The following is a 15,265-nucleotide window of genomic DNA, read 5'->3' on the forward strand; positions in this document are numbered from 1 at the left end:
CGACTCTGAGCCGCTTCCCTAACCTGGCTGTGGGCAGAGGCTTCTGTGTCAGTCTAAAGTTGGCTGTGGCCGTTTCCTGCCAGCCTACACTCTGCCTCTGAAAGGTCCTCTGCAGTCTCCTCACTTTGCAGAGGAGGAAACTGAGGCCTGGGTGGGGCCCGGGATTGGGGGGCGTGCCCTGTTCACAGTCGCCCAGCTAATGACTGGCTGGAGCAGACGTGAGACCAGGTCTCCTGGCTCCTAGTCGGTCCTTTTTGCTCCCCCAGGCTCGCTGGGGGGCTCTGGGCCCTAGGGGGGCTCTGCTGAGCCGGCCCTGGGCTCTCCGGCCGGCTTGCCCTCTGTCTCCGCTCCCGCACGTCACCCCATCCTCGCCTTGCTCCGTCTGTGGTCTCTGATGTCTCTCCCGGTCGCCACCCCCAGGAGGAGATGACCAGTGCCTTGGCCACGATGCGGGTCGACTACGAGCAGATCAAGATAAAAAAGATTGAAGATGCGTCCAACCCTCTCCTTCTGAAGAGGCGGAAGAAAGCGCGGGCCCTGGAAGCCGCAGCCCTCGCTCACTGAGCTGGGCCTGCCGCTCCGCTGGAGGACAAGCAATAACTATCCACCCGGCTGGATTTTTTAAACAGAGACCCAGAGCCGCCTCCTCCCGCTTCCCCTCCTCCTCGGCCGCGAGGGGCCAGGACCTCTTCAGAGGCTGCGTTCTGCCTTCGGTTCCGGCCACCTGCCTGAGAGGGGGCGCCCGGGAGGCTGGGGCCCCGGGGAGAGGGAGCACCGTGCCCTCGACCCTATGCTCATTTGGCAATTTTATCAGTAATTTGACTTAGAATTTTTACGAACCTTCTTTTATTGTTCTTGCCCTCACTCCCGTCCGTGTACCCCAAGCCCCGTCCTGTCTGGAGACTGCAAGGGTTTGCGGTGTGTCCTAGGGTGTCTGTGGAACCCTCTTGAGGGGCGTCCTGCGTTGCGCCGCTGGCCCCCTGACCTCCCCGCTACAGCCCCAGGTTCCCACTGGCTGAGGCCTGCCAGGAGCTGCAGACCGTGGGGCCTGAGGCCCGGAGGCTCTGCTGAGCCCTCGGATGTCCCCGGTGTGCCAGACGGATAGTGAGTGTGAGTGTGTGTGCGTGTGCGTGTGCGGGGCCCCTGCCGCACTCGGAACCGTCTCCCCTGCCCAGGCCCACCCTGCCCGTGCTGGGCCTGCCCAAGTGCCTGGGAGCCTGTCTGGCCCTGAGCCAGGCCGCCGGCCCCGCCTGTGTGGGCCGCTCCCCGCGCAGACAAGGGCGCATGGAGCACTGGCGCAGCGCCAGGAAGACTGGAGCCCCGCTTGGAACCCTCCGCCAAGGCGCCGAGCTGTCAAGTCAGGCCTCTGCGCCCCCTTCCTGCCGTTCTTAACCTGCTGGTGTTCTCTCATGTCTGCAGCCGTTTTGCAGCAGGCCCGCCCTCAGCCCACGTGGGTGAGCCTGGCTTTTGAGTGCCTCCTGGGCTCCGGGTTGTCGGTCCACAGTCCCTTGGGGGCGAGCATGGCACCCCCCGTGGCCTCTGCAAGTGTCCATGGCGCCGCCCAGCGGGCGGGTGGGGGAGGCTTTGCACCAAAGATGTCCCGACTCTGCCCCTCTCCCACCAACTGCTCCCTCACCAGCTGCTCCCTCGCCCCCCGCCCCAAACAACTCAGCGACGTGTCCAGGCCAGTGTGGGGTGGGGAGGCCCCGTGTTAACCTGAGCACTGTGGGGAGGGCCCCTGCACCGCGGTCCCTGGGGCAAGGGGCGGTGGTGCTTCAGCTCTCATCTCCCTCGGGCAGGGCTGGGGGTGCCCGGGGCCTTCTCGGGGTGCGAGGGCAAGGCACCGATTGCCCGCAGCGCCTCCCCGCTTCTGACGGCGCCCAGCTCTCAGACTGTTGTGAACTCTTGTCGTTTTGTATGAGCAAAATTGTCTTTACTAAACAGATTTAATAGTTGAAAGGCTTTCTCTCTTCCTTCCTGAGGTTCAGCCGCTTGACGCCCTCCACCTCTCGTCTTCCCATGCGTGGTGAGGGGAGGGCAGAGTCGGGGTATCCTGGGGGAGAGAGGCGAGCCCCCGGCCCAAGGGAGCCAGCGCCCACCCTATCAGGGGCCTGGGGGATGTCTCTGGCCTGGGCACGGGCCCTGCAGCGGGGGAGCCCGCGCGCTTTGCCAGTTACTGAATCAGGAGCCCAGCTGCTTCCCAGCCCGGTCTTAGACTTGTTTAGCCATGGCCAGATGCTGACATTCTCAGCCGGGGGTTGGGGTTGGGGTCAGGGTCAGGGTCAGGGTCAGGGTTGGGGCTGGCATGGAGACTCCTGGGGGAGTGTCGAGGAGCAGGTGTACCTGCGAGCTCCAGTAGGGGGTGCCAGAGGCCAGACAGAAGGCAGAAACCAAACCATCAGCTGAAAGCGGCCTCAGCGCCCCCGCGAGCGTTCAGTCTGCAGATGTGAAGGCCGAGGCCCGGATATTTGAGATCGCACGGTGAATTGACTTGTGGCAGCGCCTAAGGAAGCAATTGGTTTATTGACCTCACTGCTCTCCCGGCCAGTCAGATGGAAAAGGAGCTGTTGATGAGTTTACCTGCGTTTTCTCACATGATCCTCAGAGCTGTCAGGGAGACAGGCAGGCCAAGATCATTATCCCCATTTTATGAGTGAGAAAAGCGAGGAGAGTGAAGGGATGCCCTGGGGGTCCTCCTGCTAGTGGGTTTGGACTAGAACTCAGGGGGCAAGGCCTAGGGTGTTCTTGTCCCAAGACCTCCTCCTGCCTGGAGGAGAGAGGCCTGCTCACCCTGTCATCAGTGGGGTCCCGTCTCCCCTGCCCAGCCTCGTGGCAGAGACAAGGCCCCCACAACCTACCCCTCACAAATCCTGAGTGTGGTTGGCTCCTGCCTTGAAGCTCAACCCATGTCTCTAGAAACCACTGCTCAAATGAGCCAGCGGGAAGTTTTCCTGTCAGAGAAGTCCAGTCATGTCTGCGCTTAACGTGGGTATCAGAGGTGATAAGAACCCGGAGAAAGAGGGAGTAAGGGGTGCAGGGGTGGGAACTGGGGTGCAGGGGGCCGTTTCCCAGTGCTCTGCTCTCTTTGGAGGCCGTGTTAGTTTCCTGTTGCTGCTCTAATACGTTCTGTGGCTTAAAATAGCACATGTTTAATTGTTAGACTTCTGAAGTCAGGAGTCCGATGGTCCCCCAGTCTGAGATCGACACAGGGCTGGTCAGGTTGCGCTTCTCCCTGAAGCCTTTGCAGCTTCCAGAGATGCCTCTGTTTCTTGGCTTGAGGCCCCCTTCCTCCGTCTTCAAGGCTGACAACGTCACATCGCTCTGATCTCACCAGGAAGGAGCCCCCGCTTTGAAGGACCTGTGTGGTCAGAGGGGGCCTACCCAGACACTGCAGTGGCCCTTCACCTCAGTCCTACTGGTAGAGTTCCTTTGCCATGAAGCGGTGTGTTCCCAGGCCCCGGGGTTGGCTGTGAGCATCATGGGGCCGCTGCCCCGTCCCCGAGGCCCATGTCATTCCACCCGCCCCACGCGTTAGCCCTGCGTTCTGTTTCCTCCTCCACCCGGGCTGGCCCGTTTCACAGACTGGACCTGGCATTCGGGAAGGGTGGCTAGGGTGAAGGGCAGGAGGGGCCTGGCTTGATGAGAACGGTCTTACCACGGGTGTCTACCCTCTGCAAGCTCCTGACGGGCCACGCTGGCGTCAGCCCGGAATTCTCTGCCTCTGGGAAGCCCTTTACCTCCGTCTGCTAAACTCCCAGGTGCGGTGGCGGGGAAACTTTTGTACCTAAAGGCACATGCTGGCTGGCAGGGTTGGAGGAGGAAGCAACATAGGATGTGATCCTCAAACACCCTCGAGTGGTGTGAGAGGTAGGGAAGGCCTGTGGACACTCGTGGCCACCAGGAAGGCCTGGTGCTGCACTGGGCGATCCCCCGGGTCCCTTCACCGTCATAAAAAAGGCTTCCGGGAGAGTCGGTCTAGCCTCCAGCTGACCTCAGAGAAGTAAAATGAAGAAGAAAACTCAGCCTCAAAGAAGTGAAATGACTCTCCCAAGGCCTCATGACTAAGCAGAGGTCGATCTGACTTGGATCTCCTGCTTCCAAGTTTAGAGCTTCTTAAAAAAAACCCACCAAAGATAAGGAAGGGAAAAGGGGTCAGACAGGGAGACAGAAGGCTTCCTCTCCACCGGGCATGTTCCCATTTCTGTGGAATGGCGGTGGCTCTTCTCGGCCTTGGGGGTGTTGAGTGCCGTGAGATGGTGGACTTGGACGTCTCATCGGGCTGAGTGACTTTCCTCACGTCTGTGTCCCGCCCTCTGGTGGGCTGCCCTCCCGGATTTGAAGCTGGGAGTGTCATCTAGGCTGAAACCACATTCCTGCTCCACTTGAGGCCGCTGGGTTGGTAAACAATAACAGAAAATGTGGGGTTTTCCTCTGAGGGGGTTGGAGACAGGAAACGCGGAGGTCTGTGAGTGACGGGTGGGTAGAGCTGGTGGGCAGAGCAGGTCCTGGGCTGCTCAAGGTGTGAAGGAAACAGCTATTCAAGGGACGAGGGTGGAGCTGGTGAGGCCGGGGAAGGTAGCTATCTCCCCAGCCAGCTGAATGTTCGCAAACCTGCCGGGCCTTCTCCAGGCGGTGGAAGGTGGTTTAGGGGGGCGGCCTCTAACCCTCAGACTTCCCTTAATGGCTCAGTGGTCAAGAATCCGCCTGTAATGCTGGAGACACAGGTTCGATCCCTAAATCAAGAAGATACCTTGGAGGAAGAAATGGAAACCCACACCTGTATTCTTGCCTGGAAAATCCCATAGACCGAGGAGCCTGGCAGACGACAGCCCCTAGGGTCACAAAGAGTCTGACATGACTGAGCGTGTGGATACAGCCCCTCCCAGGCTCTGTCTCTTGAAGCCCACATACAGCGCCCACCCCGCAAGAGGGAGACTGGCCGAGTTGGGGAGTAGTCGTTCTTTGGAAGGGACCCCAGGCTCTGGTGGGGCCTTTTCAGTGAATTTGTCTTCCTTTCCCTGCACTCAGTCAGACCCAGCATACTAAGTCACCAAATGAATGCCCAGGCATTTCTACCTGTACTATGCTTTAGTGCAAAAACCAAGTGTAAGACCGAGTGTCTGCCCGATTGCTAGTCCTTGAGATACAAAATCTGCGTGCGACCCTCAGAGACCTTGTCTTTCCCTTCTTTGCATCTGGAGTCCCGGATACATAAACGTTGTGGTCTGGATTGATTCGGTCAAGACTGCCCCAGTGAGGGGGTGCAGTCCCAGCCCAGGTGGTCTTTGTGGGCCCCAGAGGTTTTGAGACTGGCGGGATGAGTGAGGTCAGAAGATCCTGGACCGTCATCCTCTGTTGGGTGAAGCCCTCCGTGGGTGCCTCTTTGGGGGCGGACAGTGTTGGTCCTCCCTGACCCAGACATGTGAGCGTGCAATGTGGCCAAGCCTGGGCTTCAGGAGGGGGGAGCACTGACCAGGTGCAGGGGTGGCCCTTCCCCGGACGGGCCGCCTTTCAGAGGGTCAGAGCCTTTCTGAGGAGACTCCTTCCAGGAGCAGCAAGGCCACGCTCTGATGCAGCTCCAGCCCTCCTGGGGCTCGGCCTGGAGGAGGGGGCCGTGAGACCAAGCCGGGCAGGGAGGGTCGCCGCTCTCGGGTCAGTGGCCCTGCCCGTGGTGAGGAGGGGAGCGCCGCGCCTGCAGAGACTCCTAGCTGACAGCCGGCGCGGTGGAGGTGTTCCCTACAGGTCTCTGCTCTGGTTTCTGCAGCGTCCGAGCCCGCTCTTCCTGTCCTGAGTCTGGGCCCGAGCCCGCTCTTCCTGTCCTGAGTCCGGGCCCGAGCCCGCTCTTCCTCTCCCGAGTCCGGGTCTGCTCTTCCTGTCCTGAGTCCGGGCCCGAGCCCGCTCTTCCTGTCCTGAGTCCGGGCCCGAGCCCGCTCTTCCTGTCCTGAGTCCGGGCCCGAGCCCGCTATTCCTGTCCTGAGTCCGGTTCCGAGCCCACTCTTCCTCTCCTGAGTCCGGGTCCGAGCCTGCTCTTCCTGTCCCTGAGTCTGGGATCACCCCTCTGGCCTTTGACCTGCTCAGCACTGCAGCTGGACCGCTGGCCATCGGAAACCTGACTTAGCCCCGGCAGTGGGGCGTCCTCCGTGTTTTCTGTCTGTTTTCTCAGTCCCTTCAACCTGGATTCCCCTGCTTCACCATGTTTGTTTCCCCCAAACCCAAATTTGGGAACATAGCCTGACAGGGATTTCCCCACGCATTTTTTTAGAAACTGCGATGCAGTTGATTTAAGTATCGTGCGCTTCAGGTGTGCAGCGCGGCGAGGTACGGTTCTTGTTAAACGCTGTGCTCCATCTGAGTTACGTACTGTCGGCCCTGTTCCCTGTGCTGTACAACGTGTCGCTGACGTATCTTATACTTAGCAGTTTGCGTCTCTTAGTTTGTGTCATCTTGCCCCCAGCCCCTTCCCTCTCTTCACCCCCGTCGTTTATTGTTTGGCTGAACTGCGCCTCAACCCCGTGGGTTGTAGCCCACCAGGCTCCTCTGTCCATGGGATTCTCCAGGCAGGAATACTGGAGTGGGTGCCCATTTCTTTCTCCAGGGAATCTTCCTGACCCAGGGGTCGAACCCGCGTCTCTTCCCCTGCACTGGCATTTGGGTCTTCACCCACTAGTGCCACCTGGGAAGCCCCTCTGAGTATCCCTGAAAATCTAGAGTTCTTTGCAGGTCTTTCTCATCCCTGTTTACCATGCTCCCTACACCATGGGCTTCAGACATGTTAAACCTGGAGCCCTTAGGAGCTTCCTTGTAACAAATACACAGTTTAATGTACCTAAGCTTCCATACTTCTTATTTTGCACACACCAGCATCTCAGGCCTGGGTCTGCGTTATGTCCCTCCACCCCTTGGAGGGAATAATGATTGCGCTGAAGGGAAGTCAGAGCTGGTAATCAGAAAATCTTGTCTGTCCAGCTTGCAGGATCTCAGGTGGGACTCTGGGGGGAGTGACTGCCCCTGAGAGCAGGGAACCTTCATGTGATAAGTCATTTTTAGGGAGTAGGCTGCCATGCAAATGCATTCATTTGCGTAACTTTCTTGCTCTAAGGGGCAGTAAAGTTTCCTACCCTATCGGGCACCCCTGCCAGGATTTGCAAGTGAAATACTGGGACTGGCTTTCCCCCCTCCCTTCATGAGTCCTTTCTTCCCCCCGCCCCGCCCACCCTCTGCCCCGAGTTTAGTTTCTGTCCCCCAGGTCCTGTGTGACCAAATACTGGTCTTGACCTCTCTGATCCTAGGGGAGGAGTGTTCCTGGGCCCTGTGATGCAAAGTACTGGAAAGGTCATGCAAATGAGCCTTCAGACGGGATGGCTCTGGCCCAAGCCCAGGCCAAGTTGCTGGCTCAGGCCACTGGTGTCTGGGACCATGTGAAATGTGATCCTGGTCCTTCCTCAGTTTCGGCAGCTGCTAGTCTCTTGTTCCTCAAATAGAGCCTCCCGAGGCCTTACGGTTCAGAAAGAGCTGAGTTCTCCCAGCCTTTAGCCTCTGATTTGGAGGCCTGTGGTTCTGAATTCGCCAGGCAGAGGTTTACTTTTCAAAGAAATCACAATCTCATCTGATTCTGAGACCAGACCTTGGTTAGTTGTGACTGGAGCCTGTACTGCAGGAGGTCTGGTTTCTGTAGTGAGACCCAGAGCGGCCGAGGGTTTTCTGGCACTCAGCTGTCTCTTTTTCTGATCAGAAACCTCTTTTACGGAAACGGTCCTCATAGTGAGATTCTAACACAACCTCTCACTCCACCCACCCAGCCACAGCCGACAGGACGAGGGCAGGCCATTTTCTGACTCTGCAAGGAAGACGAGAAATCCAGTTTCTTTCTCCTATTCCAGATTCTGAGGATGGCAGCTCACCCAGAGAAAGTGTGTGGTCCTTGCTGGCTGGATGAGTGCAGCTGAAGAACAATTTAACCTAAGCAAGTCCAGTCATTCAAATAAATTATGTGTGCTAAGTCGCTTTAGTCGTGTCCAACTCTTTGCAACCGTATGGACTGTAACCTGCCAGGCTCCTCTGTCCATGGGATTCTCCAGGCAAGAATACTGGAGTGGGTTGTCATTTCCTCCTCCAGGGGACCTTCCTGACCCAGCAAGATCGAACCGGCATCTCTTGCAGCTCCTGCATTGGCAGGAGGGTTCTTTATCACCAGTCCTGGGAAGCCCAAAGAAATTATACATACACGTAATTGCATACACATACAGAGTGAAATGTGAAAGTTTTCTCTTTATAGTCTCACCCAGCTATGCCAACTCCCTCTTCAGAAATAACTACTTTTTCTACTTTTTTTTTTTTTGCTGCACCACATGACTTGTAAAGTTTCCCTGACCAGGGATAGAACCACAGTAGAATCGCGGAGTCTTAACTATAGGACTACCAGGGAAGTCCTCAAGTAAGTACTTTCAATGGCTTGATTTTATTTTGATTTGTCTATTTGTCTACATATATGCTTAGAAACACAGGTGAGAAACTTCTATGAAGCCTATAGCAATTGAAAATGGGATCACTAGGCATATTGTTCAGCAATTTGCCTTAAAAAAAAAAAAAATTGCGATGAGGAAATTCCCTGGTGGTCCAGTGGTGAGGATTCAGCACTTTCACTGCGGGGCCTGAGTTTGATCCTTGGTCAGGGAACTAAGATCCCACAAGCCACACGGTGCAGCAAAAAAAAAAAAAAAAAAATTGTGGTGCAGTACACTACACATACCATAAAATGTGCTGCCCCCACCATCTTTAGGTGTAGAGTTCAATAGTGTTAAGTATATTCACATTGTTGTGCAACCATCTCCAGAACTTTTTCATACCCGTTAATCATGCAACTTGCTGTTTAAATTTAGCATCTCTTAGTGGGTGCCTGTGACAGAACTCAGAACAATCATATTCATTTTTAACAGCTGAGATTATTCCGTAGTGTGGATGGACCGTAATTTATCTATCTGCTATTGACGGATGTCTTATTAAAAAAAAAACTTTATTAATGATGCAAGCATCTTGTACAATATCTTTATGCACGTGGTAAGGAGTTCTATAGGCTAGATTCCTAGAAACGGAATAGTTACATCAGCGGGTATTCACATTTTAGGTTTTGGTGGCACTGCCAAAAAGACAGTATCAATTTATGAATGAGTGCACTTAGCATATTGCTTTCTGCATAAGAAGTCCATGAAAGAATTAGCTGTCAGCAGTGGAGCAATCTGGGGATAGAGTAGGTCAGCTGATAAGAGGGCGTTTGAAGCACTTCTCCAAAAAACAGATGCATACTACCTTGCATTGTGGGCGACTGGAAAAATCAAATCTGGAAGGGGCAAGGGGATTCCTAAAACCTTGTCCCGCATCAGCAGCTCTGCTCACTCAATTACAGTTATTTGCATAGGTTTTGGATGTGTAGGCAGAATAGCTCAAAGACAATTCTGAGGTTCAGCCTTAGTTCAACCTTCTACTGGTATTCGGACAGGTTACCTGACCCACTCCTGAGACTAAGCAAGTGTCCCTGATAGGAACACCAAGTATATGATAGTGCGCAAAGTGACTTTGATATAAGAAAGACTGGCGGTGCTGCAAGAGCCCCAGCGGGGGTTGGGTACCATGTGGGGTTACCGAGGAGGGAGGGTCCCTCCGATTAGGGAAATTAGGGGAAGAAAGGCCCCTGACAGGGGAGATGGCTCTAACTCAGGATCCCCGGTATTATGGAGGACTCAGGAGATAGGAAAGGATTTTTTCCTTACTATTCAGGAGCTCAGCCTCATTTCCCCTGAAAACCCTTTTTGGGACGCAGTTCGTATGCTCAGCCCTTGGCTGATTACCGAGTCTGAGATCTGGCTTGTGACGTGGTGGTCAATAGCTCAGAGGCACACTGCACAGAAGTCTCTGTAGTTGTGCTCAATTTGATTTCCAGCTATGGACAGGTGACTTGACCTCTCTGGACCTCAGTTTACCAGCCAGTACAATGGGGATAATAATTGTGGTGCCTCACAACTATTAATTAGATATCTATATTTATAATAATTATTAATTGTGAGAATGTGCCTCACAGGCCTCTGGTTCCAGCATCATCATCCAAGGGCCCCAGCTGCTTGCTCTGAAGCCCCTGTTGCCTGTGCCCGGAGGCCATCCTTCCCCAGCCAGTGACTGGGCCCAGCAGGGATGCCAAGGCACCTGGGTTTCTTGGGGAGCCAGAACTCCAGCGGCTTTGACTGGACGCTTCCTGGCAACTCTGTGGAATCTCTAGCACACCTGTGCCCAACCTCTTCTCCCTCACCCCTCGATGGTGTCAGGAGGGGTCTGAAGGCTCTCTCTGCCTGGACTGGGTCCCACCCTATTTTCTCTTGCAAAGGCATTTCCACTCAGTAAACTGCTTGCATGTTTAAGCCCTTTTTGTCATCTGACTCTCAGAGGACTCAGACTAACACAATAATACCACTGACCTCATTCGGTTGTTGTGAGAAATGAAAACTATAAAAATCATGTAAAATCTCAAGCATAACGCCTGGCACACAGCACTTGTTACCATGAGTCGTACGAGGTCATCTTATTATTGTACCAGTGCGAGAAGGTTGACTTAACTAAAAAGGAGAGTTTGGGGTTAGGGATCTGGAAACGTGCCTTCCCTCCCCTTCCCTGCTCTGTTTCCTCCCGCTTTCTCTCCCTGCTGACCCCCGCCCTTTCATAGTGGTGGCAGCTGTCTCTGAGGTGTCCTGGGCTGGCCCCTGTTGCCCTCTGCCTGGGAAAAGATGATGAACGCTGTGTGGCTTTGGTTGAGCAAGGCTGCTACAGGGTCTGCAGCGGGGATGTTCAGACCCACAGACTCTGCGACTCTCCAGCCCGGCAGAGAGGACCCCTGCCCACACGGGGATGTGACTTGCAGGGGGGCAGCCTGAGTAGCTGGCTGGGCGGGGGGTTTCGGGGGGAGGGTGTTGGCAGCCAGACAGAGCTGGGGGCCAAGGGAGACTGATGGGAAGATGGTGTACCTTTGAGTGAAACGGGGCCCACGAGAGGTGAGGGTGAGTCATGAGGTTTCTCTCAAAACCCCATGCCCGTGGTATCTAGCATGAGCTGAAAGTGGAGCCCGCCAGCCCCAGCCTCAGCCCCAGTTCTAAGAACGCGTCTCCTTCCCTCCCCTCCCACAGCTGACAAAATTAATCAGGCCCCTGACTTTGGGGGTGAGAACCCCTGGGTTATATCCCAGCAGAGGAGGCCACCGAGACTGGGGCTGATGGAAAGGAAATGTGAGAGAAGCCGAGTCTAGGTTGGGTTTCAGAACCTGGTTCTTTGTGCTCACACCAGCAAATACAGTGTGGCTTGAGGGATTGAGCAGCAGAGGGGTTGTGGTGTGGTGTGGACCACAACCGGGACTCCCACAGCCCCGGGTCACGTTCCGGCTCTCCCGCTTACCAGCTCAAAGCTTTCAACCTCTGTGAGAGCCTCCCTTTCCCATCAGTGAAACAGTGATGGAAAAGGCATCTTTGTCATGCTGTTTTGTGAGAATTAAATAGCTCACTGCTGTAAACGCTTGGCCCAGTTCCTGGCACACTGTGAATGAAAGAACACACCCAGCCCGGCTCAGAGATCCCATCCCCCTTTGTGATTTGTCTCTGCTCACGTAGATGTTGACCTCCAGCAGCCCTGTGAGATAGTGGTATTATCATCCCCATTTCATGGATTTGTAAGTGGAGGCTCAACTTGATTGAGTACCTAGAAAACAATGCTTAGTTGTTCAGGACCCTGACGTGATCGGCAGGGGTTACTGCTTTCTTGGAATGTCTCTGAAAGGCCAAGAGCAGGCAGTGACATCAGCTGAGGCTCAGAGAGGCTCATGTTGCTCATCCTGGACAAGCCGCAGCTCTCATGGACCCGAGGACTGGAAGGTGCCGCACCTCCTCTCCCTGCACGCCCCCAGGCTCCCCCTCCTCCTACGGGCCCCCAGGGTGGAACGCTCCTCCTTCAGATGTCTGCCGAGCGTTTCCCTTACGTTCTGGTCCTGTGTCGTTTTTTCAATGACGTCTACCCTGATCGCTCTTCTTCAAACTGCCGCTTCCTCCCCGTCCCCCACCCCCTCTCTGGGCGCTAGGTTCCTTTCCGTGACTTGATTTTTAAAAATCGTTATTATTGAAGTATGATGTCCACGCAAAACAATCACCCTTCTTAGACACCCCCCTTCCCCGTAGATCTGATCACCTTCTTACAAGCTGCATCACTTATTTATAATGACTGGGACGTGAGCTCCTAGAGGGCAGGCGTTTGGGTCGGCTTTATTCACTCCCCCACTCCTGGCCCTGTTCAGTGATTGTTGGCGGGAACCTGGGAAGTCCTAGTATCGAGCACAAGGCGGAGAGGCCCTGCCTCCCTGACAGTTTCGAGGAGGCGGCGTATGACTCAGTGCCAAAGGGTGTGGCAGAGACTGCGGCACGTGCGGCAGTGGGAGCGGTCCCCAGGGGCCGGGGAGCAGGCCTCCCAGCGGAGGGGGCGGTGGGCACCTGACCCTGCCCACCCTCCTGTCGGCCGAGCCAGCGCCTCCGGCCCCTGGAGGGCAGCCTACTCCCCGCCAGACCCCCGTCCCCAACGCTGACACTTCACCTGTTTCCTCCTGTTTTGCCCTCAGTGGGTCCTGCGGCAGCAACCGCACTAACCATGCCCCCCAAGCACACTCCTCAGCCTGACCTCCCCGCAGGCCTACCAGGGGCTGCCACAAAGCAGCCACAAACCTGTGCAGCCTACGAGGGGCACGTGGAAAAAATATGCCCCTGGAGTGGAGTGAAGTCCTGGAGACACCGTCCCTGGTTCCTGTCAGGAAGCTGATGTAAATACTGGGTGAGCCGATGGATGCTGCTGAGGCTTAAAAGATGTCCTGAGAATTCCATTTTTTTTTAAGGCTCTCTTTTAATACTTGATCTATGTCTTGGAATTGCCCGTTTTTGGAAGTGAAAGTGTTAGTCACTCATTGCATCTGACTCTTTGAGACCCCATGGACTGTAGCCTGCCAGGCCCTTCTGTCTATGGGATTCTCCAGGCAAGAACACTGGAGTGGGTTGTCATTCCCTTCTCCAAGGGCTCCTCCTGACCCAGGGATTGAACCCGGGTCTCCTGAATTGCAGGCAGATTCTTTACCATCTGAACCACCAGGGGAGCCCTGAAAATTCTTTTTAATAACCTAGCATCTGTCTAGATTTCAGCAGCTACATTATTTAGACAAGTTTTTGGTCATTTCATTCTATTATTTATTTGTATTTAGTATGTTGAATCAGAGATCAAATTGCCAACATCCATTGGATCATAGAACAAGCAGAGAGTTCCAGAAAAACATCTACTTCTGCTTTATTGACTACAGTAAAGCCTTTGACTGTGTGGATCACAACAAACTGTGGAAAATTCTTCAAGAGATGGGAGTACCAGACCACCTTACCTGCCTTTTGAGAAATCTGTATGCAGGTCAAGAAGCAATAGTTAGAACTGGACATGGAACAACAGACTGGTTTCAAGTTGGGAAAGGAGTACATCAAGGCTGTATATTGTCACCCTGCTTATTGAACTTCTGTGCAGAGTACATCATGTGAAATGTCAGGCTGGATGAAGCAGAAACTGAAATCAAGATTGCTGGGAGAAATATCAACAACCTCAGATAAGCAGATGACACCACCCTTATGGCAGAAAGTGAAGAGGAACTAAAGAGCCTCTTGATGAAAGTGAAAGAGGAGAGTGAAAAAGCTGGCTTGAAACTCAACATTCAGAAAACTAAGATCATGGCATCCGGTCCCATCACTTCATGGCAAATAGATGGGGAAACAATGGAAATAGTGACAGACTCTATTTTCTTGGGCTCCAGAATCACTGCAGATGGTGACTGCAGCCATGAAGCTAAAAGACAGTTGTTCCTTGGAAGAAAACCCATGATCAACATGCTGCTGCTGAGTCGCTTCAGTCGTGTCCGACTCTGTGTGACCCCAGAGACGGCAGCCCACCAGGCTCCCCGTCCCTGGGATTCTCCAGGCAAGAACACTGGAGTGGGTTGCCATTTCCTTCTCCAATGCATGAAAGTGAAAAGGGAAAGTGAAGTCGCTCAGTCGTGTCCCACTCTTTGCAACCCCATGGACTGCAGCCTACCAGGCTCCTCCATCCATGGGATTTTCCAGGCAAGAGTGCTGGAGTGGGGTGCCATCGCCTTTTCCTATGACCAACCTTGACAGCATATTAAAAAGCAAAGACATTACTTTGCCAATAAAGATCTGTATAGCCAAAGCTATGGTTTTCTCAGTAGTTATGTATGGATTGAGAGTCGGACCATAACAAAGGCTGAACACTGAAAAATTGATGCTTTTGAACTGAGTTGTTGGAGAAAACTCTTGAGAGTCCCTTGGACGGCAAGGAGATCCAACCAGTCCATCCTAAAGGAGATCAGTCCTGAGTGTCCATTGGAAGGACTGATGTTGAAGCTGAAGCTCCATTACTTTGGCCACCTGATGCGAAGAGCTGACTCATTGGAAAAAACCCTGATGCTGGGAAAGATTGAAGGCAGGAGAAGGGGACAACGAAGGATGAGATGGTTGGATGGCATCACCGACTCAATGGGCATGAGTTTGAGTAAACTCTGGGAGCTGGTGATGGACAGGGAGGCCTGGCGTGCTGCAGTCCATGGGGTCACAAATAGTCAGACACGACTGAGCAGCTGAACAACAACAACTTAGTATTCTATTTCTGTGTCACTTTTTTCCAAATAGAAGGTTCACTATGGTATAATAGAGCTGAATAAAAATAAATAAAAATCAAGGAAAAAAGAAAAGTACATCCCCAGAAGCTCTGGGCCGCAGCAGGACTGGCTCACGCTGAAGCCCAGACATTTAAAGCCTTGCTATTGTCTATAAGAGGGTGGAGCGGCGCGATTCTTATGGGATCCCGTTGTTCTTGTTTAGTCACTGAGTTGTGTCTGACTCTTCTGCGACCCCGTGGACTGTAACCCGCCAGGCCCCTCTGTCCCTGGGATTCTCCACGCAAGAATACTAGAGTGGGTTGCCATGCCTTCCCCCAAGGGATTTTCCCAACCCGGGGATCAAACCTGAGTCTCTTACATCTCCTGCATTGGCAGGCAGGTTCTTACCACTAGTGCCACCTGGGAAGCCCAATTTTATTAATATACAGCTATCAAAATGGGAAAATGACAATGGTGTTACATAATAAATGTGCTTCTTTACGAATGCATTAATTAACAAGATCTAGTGGTGGGCCAACAAAT

The 15,265-nt window shown here is 54.0% G+C and overlaps 1 protein-coding gene across 1 annotated transcript in view; it reads left to right on the plus strand.

Moving 5' to 3' along the window:
* Positions 1-1,959, plus strand: part of MAPKAPK2 (MAPK activated protein kinase 2) — a 45,893-nt gene extending 43,934 nt beyond the window's left edge. Inside the window, exon 10 of the mRNA XM_027976142.3 lies at positions 421-1,959. Coding sequence (XP_027831943.2) covers positions 421-564 — 144 coding nt within the window. The 3' untranslated portion in view covers positions 565-1,959. The remainder of the gene's footprint in view (positions 1-420) is intronic.
* The last annotated feature ends 13,306 nt before the right edge of the window (positions 1,960-15,265 follow it).

Source organism: Ovis aries, chromosome 12 (genome assembly GCF_016772045.2).
Source record: "Ovis aries strain OAR_USU_Benz2616 breed Rambouillet chromosome 12, ARS-UI_Ramb_v3.0, whole genome shotgun sequence".
Taxonomy (NCBI): Eukaryota; Metazoa; Chordata; class Mammalia; order Artiodactyla; family Bovidae; genus Ovis; species Ovis aries.